Genomic DNA, 15013 nt, shown 5'->3' with positions numbered 1-15013 from the left:
GACTGACTGGAAATGAGATCCAATCATATCTTGCTGAAACCTACTTGTAAACTTGTATAGGGCCCATCAGGGGTCTAGAGAAGGATGCATTGTATACTGTTTAGGAGGACTAAACAGTTTAGACTGAACTTTTCATTGCTGTTTGGTATTAGTATCATTGATGGTTTTCGATTCTTCTTTTTATACCTTCCAGTTTACTAACTTTTTAGCATTTTTTTTCCAAATGATAGCTTTTAAAAGAGAAAACTATTGTGTCAAGAGCACTTTAAGTATAATAATCACCTGTACACAAAACAATGATTGAAATGAATATTAAAATGTATCATGTAGAGTCATGATATCACTGTGATGTACACATGTAGATTATAATGATATTTTGATGTAATCCAAACAATAAAATGCATATCCAGTTAGATGAGCCATTTCATACTTATTATCTTCCTAAGGGTATCCCATTGTTAGCGCACAGGTCAAAAGCATGCACCGACAAAAGCGTGCAAGACACAAGCACTCAGTACACATGGTCATTGCTCTTCGATGGATCTCTCCTACGATCTTCTTCACTTCATTGCTCTCCGGATCTGGATCATAAGGTTATGCTCAGAAAGCACAGTGCTTGTGTCCACTGCAATCACTTTAATTCGCCCTTTACAATCACGTTTACAGCATCTCTATGATGCACTACTGTCGGCATTTACTCTGTCTTTTCTATATCAGTATCCATCAGTTATGATATGCTCTTTATCCTTCTGCTACTCAGTCTTTTCCATGGTTAGATATGATTCTTAAATTTTACAAAATGAATTTGGTATTTATAGATTTCTAGGCTTATACTGTGTAAATATGCACCTTGATTTCTGCTCAATGAAAACAATGATTGAAACCAGTACTTTATTTCTACTCAATATTAAGACTGTACACACTTTGATGTCTGCTCACCGGAAACAGTGATTCAGACTAGTAGTTTATTCGTCTAAAATGAGACATTTATCAATCAAAGTCATAATAAGATCACGGGCTTATAGTTTATGCTGCATGTTTTTGACAGTGCACATTTGATGGGCATATTTCGCTTTTGTTAGTGCACATTTGTTGGCACACTTTTGACCTGTATGCTTACAATGGGGTGCCCTTCCTAATTATAACTAAATAACAGGGATCTAAGTCTTGAAAATTTCCATTTGTCAACAAATATATTCGGACTGGTAAAAATTGCCTGCTAAGTGGATAATACGGCCAGCATGTAATTCTGAGGAAACAATTCTAAAATTCTGTTCAGTATTCATTCATAATGTGATATATCTACCATCTGTATAGTCTTCCTTCTGATTACACCAACATGTTATGCTAACATAATTTTCATATATGTTTGAATGTTTGCAGATGACTGATTGATTGCAAATGTTGTGATGCACTGTATAAGTGCAGCAATTGGATCTTTGTTATCACTGTATAACAGACAATATTGTCTTAATGGAGCTGAATATACAAATCAAGAATTTTGACATTGCATCAACCGATACATGTTTATTAATGTTGTTGTAAAGAGGAAGGGGGAATGTCAGTTAATTAGAGGATTAGTACCACTACAAATAGTCTCATGGGGGAATATCAGCTAATTAGAGGATTAGTCCCACTATAAATAGTCACATGGGGAAATGTCAGCTAATTAGATGATTAGTATCACTATAAATAGTCACATGGGGAATGTCAGCTAATTAGATGATTAGTACCACTATAAATATTCACATGGGGGAATGTCAGCTCATTAGATGATTAGTACCACTATAAATAGTCACATGGGGGAATGTCAGCTAATTAGATGATTAGTACCACTATAAATAGCCACATGGGGGAATGTCAGCTAATTAGATGATTAGTCCCACTATAAATAGCCACATGGGGGAATGTCAGCTTATTAGATGATTAGTCCCACTATAAATAGTCACATGGGGGGGGAATGTCAGCTGATTGGATGATTAGTACCACTATAAATATTCACATGGGGGAATGTCAGCTAATTAGATGATTAATACCACTATAAATATTCACATGGGGAATGTCAGCTAATTAGATGATTAATACCACTATAAATAGTCATGGGGGGGGCGGAATGTCTTCTAATTAGATGATTAGTACCACTATAAATAGTCACATGGGAAATGTCAGCTAATTAGATGATTAGTCCCACTATAAATAGTCACATGGGGGAATGTCAGCTAATTAGATGATTAATACCACTATAAATAGTCACATGGGGGAATGTCAGCTAATTAGATGATTAGTACCACTATAAATAGCCACATGGGGGAATGTCAGCTAATTAGATGATTAATACCACTATAAATAGTCACATGGGGAATGTCAGCTAATTAGTAATGATTAGTACCACTAAAAATTGTCACATGGGGGAATGTCAGCTAATTAGTAATGATTAGTACCACTATAAATAGTCACATGCATATTTTCTTCAAAACTCTTGATGTTAGATCTCATGTCAGCTTTGATATGATAAAATGTAGACAGGTTGCTAAAATCAGATTTTCAGGGTTAAATGGTCTGGACTCTTCAGAGCAGATGAAGCTAGACCATATCTTACTTGACATCGTCTTGTTTTTTTTTGTCTTACTATTATTACATATTCCAGGTTCATTATCATTTGGACACATTGAACAAAAATATTCACGCTTCGTATCTCCATGAAAAACATAAATTTTCTTAAATTATGTCTGATTATGCGCAAAGTTGAACTTACAAAAGCTGTTGCGCCTCTGGCATAAGTGTAACAAAGAGGCAAAAAGCATAAAGACTTCCAGACCTACTAGTGGCTGATACATCTGGACTTCATTGTGGTTTCATTGATGTGAAAGCATGTAAATTTTTGGCTAACTTTGAATGAGCTAATTAGTTACAAGGTTGCACCACCCCAGTGTAAGGCATCAGTGAAGCTATGCTTAATAGTAGAAATGGACAGGGCATTACCTTCTGATCCCAAGTCTGCAAAACCTTTCACAGACCATTGTTTCTTTTTTTACAGAATTGAAATTATTTTGTTGAATCAGTGTATCTATTTTTATTTCAGTTACTTATGGGTCTTGGTACACAGGGAGCTGACAAGAAATCCAGTGCCTCTATTGCTTGTTTCCTGGCTGCTAATGGAGCTGATCTGAATATCAAAAATAAAAAGGGTCAGACCCCACTGGACCTTTGTCCTGACCCTAACCTGTGTAAGGCTCTTGCCAAGTGTCACAAGGAGAGAGTCAGGTAAGCATACAGCAGCAACACTGCCACAAACAGCTGTTGTTAATAGCAACAGCATTTCTAACAATTTCCACAGCTGTTTAATGCAGCATTATAACAGTAAGAAAGGAAGTAAACAAATGTATCTCAGAGTTTAGGAGTGAGCATAAAATTGCCAGCTGAAATCATGTGCACCAATCCTCCATAATTTGTGCCCTGAAAACTCACAAATGCGCTTATAATGTGATGCCCAGCATGGATTTGGGTTTTTCTTTCAAAGAAAGTATAACAGAACTGGCCCTTATGTGTTTAATGTAACGAAAATCATGATCAGAATTGGTAACGGAAATCTTGATATATTGCTTCTTGTATCTTTGAAAATGGTGGTTGGTGCCCAAAAAGTTAGCATCAACTATATGAGAGTCACAAGTTTTCATAAGAAATCATACGTTATGACCCGGCTATTGCACAGTAGTTGGGGTCCATAGGACCAAACTGTGTTATAGACTGAACTGTGTTATAACCAACCATGTCAGCTGAAGAAAATGGTGCATGTACCTTAAAAATGGTGGGGGAGGTGGTATAATTAAATCGGGTGCAAAAATATATCCTTTCATTAAAAGAAGACAAACTAGTCTGAAATAAACTTGTATATTGACATATTACATTCATGTTGTACAATCCATAAAGTAAATAACAATAGATAGATTCCAGTGCATTTATATCAAGTTTGCAGCTTCCTTACCTGGTGCTTCTGAATTTCTCTAGTTTTTCATATAGAAGAAAAATACATGTACCTGGAATTTCAGGAGCCATGCCAACATCGTCTAATATTAAAATTCATGTGAGATCTTTTCCCTAAAATGATAATACAGTTTGAGGTTTTGATAGTACATGTCAATCTTTACTAAGTTTTCCGGATGACAGGTAAGAAGTCTATTCATGTGGGGGTCAAAAGGTCAAAGATCCAGATCGCTGCCAGTCCTTATTATTTTAAGTAAGAAAATAATGGTTTCTGATGGCGGGCAGAAAAAAAAGAAAAGTAGAGACCTACTTGTTGGTCTAATCATTGCATACAATTTACCAGTAAATAATACCCATACAAGTTCAGGCCATCTAAATCATTTTGCCAACATTACACAATGTAAGAGGTACAAAGAAGTATGCTCTAAATGCAGACGAGCTTGCACACTGAGACATTATGCTCTCTCTCTCTCTCTCTAAAAACAAAACAAAACTTTTCTGAGTAATTTTATTTTTATTGTAATTGGAATCTTGAGTTGAGAGGAGAATGAGATAGAAAATATACGTTTCTTTTCTTATTGTTGGGTTGTTGAGGAGCGTGTGTTTAGTAGAATTTGTTTGGGTATGAGCCCTTTATTTTTTGTACATGGACAGAACCACAAAATGATAATTATATATTTTACATATAATTTTTTTTTGTACACTGAAATTAATAATTATTTTTCGTGTACAAAAAATAGCATGAAATATGGTAGACCCTGATCTACTGACACAGCGTGCAACAGTTATCTGGGTCTGTGTTTTTTGCAGTTGGATTTGACTTGTAAGTGAATATATATGGTAATATACAGATTATTACTCCACTTGTGAAGCTGATGATTTGGATAATCAGGAGTTCATATAATAATACTAAAAAGTCCAAAATATGCTTTTACTTTTAATGCAAAAAATCTTTCTAATATGCTTTAAGTGGAGGATTAATTTTGATCAGTAGATCTGACAATAAAAGTCCATGTTCCGATTATCTTTTGAATTCGCAGTCCACTTATTTTTAGTAAAGTTTCAGATCAAGAGTTGAATTTTATGTTAGGGAAAGTTGTAATTAGAAACTAAATGTTCTGATGGATGTTTTTTATTTTTATAATGTGAAAGCTGTAATCTGATTGGGGAATCAAACGGTCAACAGAATGACATTGTTATTGGCTTCCATCAGATCTGATTTGGAAATCTTGTTATGACACATAACAAATTCTGCACAAAGCGCATTCTCTGGGGTCAGATTTCTCCCTGTTCTGCCTGCACAGATGTTGGGAAGATTTTATTTTCTTTCCTTTTACTCCTTTTTCAAACTCAAACATGTAGTTTTACAAACAGTGAAAGGTCTGATTGCATCTGATGTGTAATATGTAGGCAGTGACCTCATGTAAATGGCGGTGACGTCATATAAATGACAGTGACATCACATAAATGACAGTGACATTACATAAGTGAGTGACATCACATCATGGGCAGTGACATAACATAAATGATGGTGATGTTACATAAAGGACAGTGACATAACATAAATGTTGTTGTTTTTGTTGTTGTGGGGTTTAACACCATTTTTCAGCACATGATAGGCTATACATGGCGGCCAGTATTAATGGTGGAGGAAGAACCTGGAAAAACCCCAGAAAGAACCACCGACCCACAAGAAGGTACATAACATGACAGTGACACCTTGTAAATGACAGAGATATGACATAAATGGCAGTGACATCATGCAAAGGACAGTGACGTCACATAAATGACAGTGACACCATGTAAATGATATGCACAATATGAATGTTGTAAAGTTTTGGTTAATTACATCAAAGGATGGATATGATCTTTTATGCTCCCAGTGGTAAGAGAGGAATGCCTCTGGCACAGGGTAAATTATGACATATTCCTGTCTGGTGGATAAGAAAACAAGATTCATCTGGAGGGGAAAGAAAATCCAAACAGAAGATATAGCTTTTATGTGAGACAAATCATGGTCCCCAAGCATTTGGATTTTACTATATAGTCTGCAGATTGGTGGCAGTAGGGTTTGACCACTTACAACATTGTGATGGTTATTACACAGTGAAGAATTTGTATTTTAGAGGGTATGCATTTGAACTTAGATTGTGATAAAGTACATGTGCACTTGTTATAATTTTTAATTTAAAGGAATACTTATGATGGCGGTTGTTTTTACATCAGTTTTCACATGGCTTAATCAGCTTCTAGGATAAGACAGTGTTATCAAAGTAAATTTTGGGATTGTTCTGTATGTGGGGCATGATAAACCATGATAATGTGTGTTTGTATAATCAAGGTTATATTTGATAATATTTCTCATTCTTTCAGTCCTGGAACAGCATCCAATGTGGCATTTATTCGCAATGAACAGGAGACCCTGGAGGAATGTATGGTTTGTTCTGACTCAAAGCGAGATACACTGTTTGGACCTTGTGGTCACATAGCCACCTGTCACCTGTGTTCTCCACGTGTCAAAAAGTGCCTGATGTGCAAAGAACATGTACAGTCCAGGACAAAGGTAAGGGAGATAACTCTATCTCATTGCCACCACCACCACCGCTGCCATCATCATCACCTGTAGGAATACTTCATATTTAAGACAAAGTTTTCATTTGAAAGTTCCGGGTTACTATGGTTGGGAATGTTATAGATTGCATAGAAAATTTAACTTTTAAATTTCATGGTTGCATGGGTTGGGGAGGTGATATGCAGTGGACAGAGAGTCATGCCATTGTATAGTACAAAGTTTTATTTAGCTCCAATTTGTCATTAAAGGATATTAATAAATATTCATACAACTTACAAAGTTTTATTTAGCCCCATTTTGTCATTAAAACACATTAATGAATATTAATGAGGTTTTAAAATTTGTGGTTTAATTCACTTTTTGTATGTTTTGTTTCAGATTGAAGAGTGTGTGGTTTGTTCTGATAAGAAGGCATCTGTCCTGTTCCAGCCATGTGGACATATGTGTGCTTGTGAAGGTATGTAAACTCTTGATTTTTCTCTCATATTTTACATTTTATTATGGAAAACTCAGTGTTGAAAGTTTTGATTGGAAAAGTATAATATGATAATAAGCTTTGAAACAGTTAATGTTTCCATTAATGATGCCATTAAATGTATCAACTCTGAACTTTTGGAATCTCTAAGAGATAGGGTATTTTACTGCTTGTCATGTATGTGTGAGGTAAAAAACCAGCTGCATAGATGCCAGTAAACTCAAACAGTTACATTGTCATGTGATGCCAGGTGCATTTCAATTTTGTCAAGCCTAGGTTAGAGGGAAAATGAGACATTGTGACTGTGGCAAAAGTTTTTCAGGTTTTGATTAAAATCTTTCCATTTGTTTTCATTTCCGAAATCCATCAATGGATTCTGTTCATACTTGGGATGATTAATTATGAAACAATACCAGTTCAATCTGTGACCTGCTTGATTGCACCATTGACCTTGGGGTCAAGATCACATTCATGGAAAATGTGCATCAAAATTTTTGGTTTTGGTTGAAGATTAATTATTAGCTTACATTTCCTCAATGTTTTTATTTAGTTTGCTCATATTTGTGATGAATCATTTTGACAGTATACTGTGTGATGTGCTCCCTCATCTCATTACCTGTGGGTCAAGGTCATACATTTTACTACAGTGCTTTGATCATGGGCTTGACATGCAGGCCCTTGCTTTCCTGTATTTATACTTTCAGGTAATATCACAAGTATATATTTTGCAATGGAGTTATTATAGAGTTAACTTGAATTCAGTCTTATATTAAAGTTATGTCTGTCTGCTATGTTTTCTTTACAATTTATTGACTTGTTTGGTAACGAAAATCCCACATACCATTAATCATATTAGAGATCATTTTTTGGAACATCATACACATTCAAAAAAGCCAAAGGGGTTCATTGATACAGCCCATCCATATATGTAAGTACATACATCTACATATGTCAGTATTGTTGAATGCTTGTAATGTGCCTGAATTCCATCTTTGCTATTAAAGAGACATAAAATTTGAACCAGTCATTCTTATTTATGCAGATTTTACCAGTGCTTTTAGAAGTTTGATCATGCATTTTTGGGTAGGACTAAACGGATAGGGTTGATTTTACATAAGTTTAAAATAACTCCAGATTTGTATATCGAACATGTCTAACAATTGGCTTATGTAATTAGTGACCCATTTGTCAACACATATCAGACTGAGACTATTGGTTGATTTCTCAGTGTAATTACAGAGTTGTGTGACTCAAGTGAGGATTAGCACATGTAATTAGTGACCCATTTGTCAACATGTATCAGACTGAGAACCCTGGAAACTTCTTGACACTGTTCCGACTCCAACTTTATAATCATATACAGTTATTGGGCATGAAAAGACAATGTATACCTGGAGCTTATTTTGAATATGGGGTTATTTCAACCAACAGGGACTTGTAACCTGGGTCATTACAAACACATAATTTTGGTACTTTAAAACATGAAATAAAATTAATTAATGGGTTACCTAAAAAGTACCTTTTATTTGTATTTGTACAGGATGTGCAGCCTTGATGAAGAAATGTGTCCAGTGCCGCAGCAGTATAGAAAAACTGGTTCCATTCATTGTGTGCTGTGGAGGAACTCGTAAGTTACTCTGTAGTCTTGCAGAACTCATTTAAATTAAATATTATATCTGATATAAATGCATAGGAGGTCTGATCTGGCTGCAGACAGCATATACCCCAACCTGCTGTCACATAAACACTGGCAGACAGCATATACCCCAACCTGCTGTCACATAAACACTGGCAGACAGCATATATCCCAACCTGCTGTCACATAAACACTGGCAGACAGCATATACCCCAACCTGCTGTCACATAAACACTGGCAGACAGCATATATCCCAACCTGCTGTCACATAAACACTGGCAGACATCATATACCCCAACCTGCTGTCACATAAATACTGGCAGACAGCATATACCCCAATGTACTGTCACATAAACACTGGCAGACAGCATATACCCCAACCTGCTGTCACATAAACACTGGCAGACAGCATATACCCCAACCTGCTGTCACATAAACACTGGCAGACAGCATATACCCCAACCTGCTGTCACATAAACACTGGCAGACATCATATACCCCAACGTGCTGTCACATAAACACTGGCAGACAGCATATACCCCAACCTGCTGTCACATAAACACTGGCAGACAGCATATACCCCAACCTGCTGTCACATAAACACTGGCAGACAGCATATATCCCAACCTGCTGTCACATAAACACTGGCAGACAGCATATACTCCAATGTGCTGTCACATAAACACTGGCAGACAGCATATACCTCAACCTACTGTCACATAAACACTAGCAGACAGCATATACCCCAACCTTCTGTCATATAAACACTGTTAGATAGCATATACCCCAACCTGCTGTCACATAAACACTTGCAGACAGCATATATCCCAACCTGCTGTCACATAAACACTGGCAGACAGCATATACCCCAACCTACTGTCACATAAACACTGGCAGACAGCATATATTCCAACCTGCTGTCACATAAACACTGGCAGACAGCATATACCCCAACCTGCTGTCACATAAACACTGGCAGACAGCATATACCCCAACCTGCTGTCACATAAACACTGGCAGACATCATATATCCCAACCTGCTGTCACATAAACACTGGCAGACAGCATATACCCCAACCTGCTGTCACATAAACACTGGTAGACAGCATATATCCCAACCTGCTGTCACATAAACACTGGCAGACAGCATATACTCCAATGTGCTGTCACATAAACACTGGCAGACAGCATATACCCCAACCTACTGTCACATAAACACTAGCAGACAGCATATACCCCAACCTTCTGTCATATAAACACTGTTAGATAGCATATACCCCAACCTGCTGTCACATAAACACTTGCAGACAGCATATATCCCAACCTGCTGTCACATAAACACTGGCAGACAGCATATACCCCAACCTACTGTCACATAAACACTGGCAGACAGCATATATTCCAACCTGCTGTCACATAAACACTGGCAGACAGCATATACCCCAACCTGCTGTCACATAAACACTGGCAGACAGCATATACCCCAACCTGCTGTCACATAAACACTGGCAGACATCATATATCCCAACCTGCTGTCACATAAACACTGGCAGACAGCATATACCCCAACCTGCTGTCACATAAACACTGGTAGACAGCATATATCCCAACCTGCTGTCACATAAACACTGGCAGACAGCATATACTCCAATGTGCTGTCACATAAACACTGGCAGACAGCATATACCCCAACCTACTGTCACATAAACACTAGCAGACAGCATATACCCCAACCTTCTGTCATATAAACACTGTTAGATAGCATATACCCCAACCTGCTGTCACATAAACACTTGCAGACAGCATATATCCCAACCTGCTGTCACATAAACACTGGCAGACAGCATATACCCCAACCTGCTGTCACATAAATACTGGCAGACAGCATATACCCCAATGTGCTGTCACATAAACACTGGCAGACAGCATATACCCCAACCTGCTGTCACATAAACACCGGCAGACAGCATATATTCCAACCTGCTGTCACATAAACACTGGCAGACAGCATATACCCCAACCTGCTGTCACATAAACACTGGCAGACAGCATATACCCCAATGTGCTGTCATATAAACACTGGCAGACAGCATATACCCCAACCTACTATTGCATAAACACTAGCAGACAGCATATACCCCAACCTTCTGTCATATAAACACTGGTAGATAGCATATACCCCAACCTGTTGTCACAAAAACACTGGCAGACAGCATATATCCCAACCTGCTGTCACATAAACACTGGCAGACAGCATATACCCCAACCTGCTGTCACATAAACACTGGCAGACAGCATATACCCCAACCTGCTGTCACATAAACTGGCAGACAGCATATACCCCAACCTGCTGTCACATAAACACTGGTAGACAGCATATATCCCAACCTGCTGTCACATAAACACTGGCAGACAGCATATACTCCAATGTGCTGTCACATAAACACTGGCAGACAGCATATACCCCAACCTACTGTCACATAAACACTAGCAGACAGCATATACCCCAACCTTCTGTCATATAAACACTGTTAGATAGCATATACCCCAACCTGCTGTCACATAAACACTTGCAGACAGCATATATCCCAACCTGCTGTCACATAAACACTGGCAGACAGCATATACCCCAACCTGCTGTCACATAAATACTGGCAGACAGCATATACCCCAATGTGCTGTCACATAAACACTGGCAGACAGCATATACCCCAACCTGCTGTCACATAAACACCGGCAGACAGCATATATTCCAACCTGCTGTCACATAAACACTGGCAGACAGCATATACCCCAACCTGCTGTCACATAAACACTGGCAGACAGCATATACCCCAATGTGCTGTCATATAAACACTGGCAGACAGCATATACCCCAACCTACTATTGCATAAACACTAGCAGACAGCATATACCCCAACCTTCTGTCATATAAACACTGGTAGATAGCATATACCCCAACCTGTTGTCACAAAAACACTGGCAGACAGCATATATCCCAACCTGCTGTCACATAAACACTGGCAGACAGCATATACCCCAACCTGCTGTCACATAAACACTGGCAGACAGCATATACCCCAACCTGCTGTCACATAAACTGGCAGACAGCATATACCCCAACCTGCTGTCACATAAACACCGGCAGACAGCATATATTCCAACCTGCTGTCACATAAACACTGGCAGACATCATATATCCCAACCTGCTGTCACATAAATGCTGGCAGACAGCATATACCCCAATGTGCTGTCACATAAACACTGGCAGACAGCATATACCCCAACCTACTGTCACATAAACTCTAGCAGACAGCATATACCCCAACCTTCTGTCATATAAACACTGGTAGATAGCATATACCCCAACCTGCTGTCACATAAACACTGGCAGACAGCATATACCCCAACCTGCTGTTGCAAAAACACTGGCAGACAGCATATGCCCCAACCTGCTGTCACATAAACACTGGCAGACAGCATATATCCCAACCTGCTGTTGCAGAAACACTGGCAGACAGCATATGCCCCAACCTACTGTCACATAAACTCTAGCAGACAGCATATACCCCAACCTTCTGTCATATAAACACTGGTAGATAGCATATACCCCAACCTGCTGTCACATAAACACTGGCAGACAGCATATACCCCAACCTGCTGTTGCAAAAACACTGGCAGACAGCATATGCCCCAACCTGCTGTCACATAAACACTGGCAGACAGCATATATCCCAACCTGCTGTTGCAGAAACACTGGCAGACAGCATCTACCCCAACCTGCTGTCACATAAACACTGGCAGACATCATATACCCCAACCTGCTGTCACATAATCACTGGCAGACAGCATATACCCCAACCTGCTGTCACATAAACACCGGCAGACAGCATCTACCACAATCTGCTGTTGCATGAACACTGGCAGACAGCATATACCCCTACCTGCTGTCACATAATACACTGACAGACAGCATCTACCCCAACGTGATGTCATATAAACACTGGCAGACAGCATATACCCCAACCTGCTGTTGCAGAAACACTGGCAGACAGCATATACCCCAACCTGCTGTCACATAAACACTGGCAGACAGCATATACCCCAACCAGATGTCACATAATACACTGGCAGACAGCATATACCCCAACCTGCTGTCACATAATACTCTGGCATACATCATATACCCGAACCTGCTGTCATATAATACACTGGCAGACAGCATCTACCCCAACCTGCTGTTGCAGAAACACTGGCAGACAGCATATACCCCAACATGCTGTCACATAAACACTGGCAGACAGCATATACCCTATCCAGATGTCGCATAATACACTGGCAGACAGCATATACCCCAACCTGCTGTCACATAATACACTGGCATACATCATATACCCAAACCTGCTGTCATATAATACACTGGCAGACAGCATCTACCCCAACATGCTGTCACATAAATACTGGCAGACAGCATATACCCCAACCTGCTGTCACATAAATACTGGCAGACAGCATCTACCCCAACCTGCTGTCACATAAATACTGGCAGACAGCATCTACCCCAACATGCTGTCACATAAATACTGGCAGACCTGGGTCAATTGCAGTTTGTTAGAACTATTAATAATAATAATAATGAGGACTATTGTATAGCACCTAATCTTAGAAGCTCTAAGCGCTTTACAACATTAGACAACACCTATAAGATAAAAAAACATATACAATGATATGATTACAAAAACAAACACCATGAAATTAGAAAACATAAAAAACATGCTGAGAATATTTAAGGTAGGAAACTTTATTAGGTTGTAAGTTTGTTCTTGCAGTCGAAATAAGTGAGTTTTGAGAGCACTCTTGAATGGGATCACTGTGTCATTGTGTCTAAGTTCAGTGGGCAATTCATTCCACGTTGCTGGGCCCTGGTATGCGAAAGAACGCTGTCCATATGACTTTGTTTTCATAGTGGGAATAATGAGTATACAATTGTCAGAAGAGGAGTGTAAGTATCTTACATGGGTGAGGTCAGACAGGTATGTTGGACTAGAGTCCGTCAGTGAAACGTAGTGCAGAGAACAAATTTAGTGTTTGATTCTGGATCGAATGGATAGTCAGTGTAGGGTACAGAGCAGCTGGGAGGCGTGCTCTGATCGTGGTACTCTAAGTGTGGAACAAACATCATAGTCCCAGATCTGCTAGTGTATCATGTCAGATCGGTGTGTATATCATTTGCAGTTGAATCTAACTTTCTCACAAGAATATACGGTTGGAATCGTACAAGATTTTCAATGTTTAAATGTATGTTAGAACACACCAGAAAATGTGCTACCCAATCCTTTACAGTCAGATTCTAGCAAATGTTTTAACTTTGCAAACAGTGTAAGATAATTGTTTTATAAAAATTACCCTTGGCGGTTTAGTGGTTAGACTGTTGGACTGGTGATAGAAAGGGTGCAGGTTCAGATCTTAAAGACAAGTCAGCCCAGATTGGCAACATGATGTGTACTTGTTCAAGACATTTCTGATTTCCTAGGCACTAAAAAACTATTAGTGTTCCTTAGCTGTTAAACACCAGAAACAATCCAAAATCACCAACTTAATCTTGGCAAGACATAAGCATCACATTTCTGCCACTTAATATGGTATTGTCAGTAGTCTTAAAGTTTTGTTTTAAAAATAAGTTGGATAGAGATGGTGGATATATCATTCCAGAGATGAATGCGAGTCACTGGACTCCACAGAACACTTGTTATCCTTGTCATCACATTATTAAATAAAGGAGCAGAAAGTCAATGCAAGACAGAGTTGTTTTGCTATAATGATGCCTGAGTAGGTGTATCAAGTTGTACAAATAGATTATTTTTGGTTGCACATTATATTATACAAAATAAGACTAGACATGTCTCATACATTTATATCTAAATTATTCATCAGCTTATGTGACATTGACCTAAAGATATCATGTAATAATAACATTTTCAGTCCTAAAGGTTATAGACCAGAAGAGCTTATGAGATGACCTGTTGCCCATTGTAAATCGTCTAATGTCCATCTATCTAAGTTTGTTATCACTACTACTTCTAAGCTAATTGGAGGATTTCCGTAAAACTTTATGCCTACTTTCATTCCAAGGTCTTTTTGGTCTGAAAAGAAAATGTTGCAGCTCAGACATCTAGTATAAATTGTATAAGATGTTTTTTGTATGAATATACTGCAGTGGTCTGGAAAATTCATTGACAGTTTTGAGATATTAGTCAGGAACAGTTTTGATCATTATATCTTGCATGTGCAGGTTTACCCTCAGCTTCCCCCCACCACCTCCACTCCTTCATCTTTACAAGGAAGG

The 15013-nt window shown here is 38.6% G+C and overlaps 1 protein-coding gene across 1 annotated transcript in view; it reads left to right on the top strand.

Annotated features, from left to right (window-relative positions):
* LOC149806917 (E3 ubiquitin-protein ligase MIB1-like) overlaps window positions 1-15013 on the top strand; it is a 201240-nt gene that overhangs the window by 169428 nt on the left and 16799 nt on the right. Inside the window, exons 17-20 of the mRNA XM_089959672.1 lie at window positions 3083-3264; window positions 6358-6547; window positions 6935-7013; window positions 8572-8658. Coding sequence (XP_089815798.1) covers window positions 3083-3264; window positions 6358-6547; window positions 6935-7013; window positions 8572-8658 — 538 coding nt within the window. The remainder of the gene's footprint in view (window positions 1-3082; window positions 3265-6357; window positions 6548-6934; window positions 7014-8571; window positions 8659-15013) is intronic.

This window comes from Sinohyriopsis cumingii, chromosome 1 (genome assembly GCF_028554795.1).
Source record: "Sinohyriopsis cumingii isolate HCF-2022 chromosome 1, ASM2855479v2, whole genome shotgun sequence".
In the NCBI taxonomy this organism is placed as follows: domain Eukaryota; kingdom Metazoa; phylum Mollusca; class Bivalvia; order Unionida; family Unionidae; genus Sinohyriopsis; species Sinohyriopsis cumingii.
Note: the sequence above shows the minus strand (reverse complement) of the source record. Positions and strands in the feature narration are given on the sequence as shown.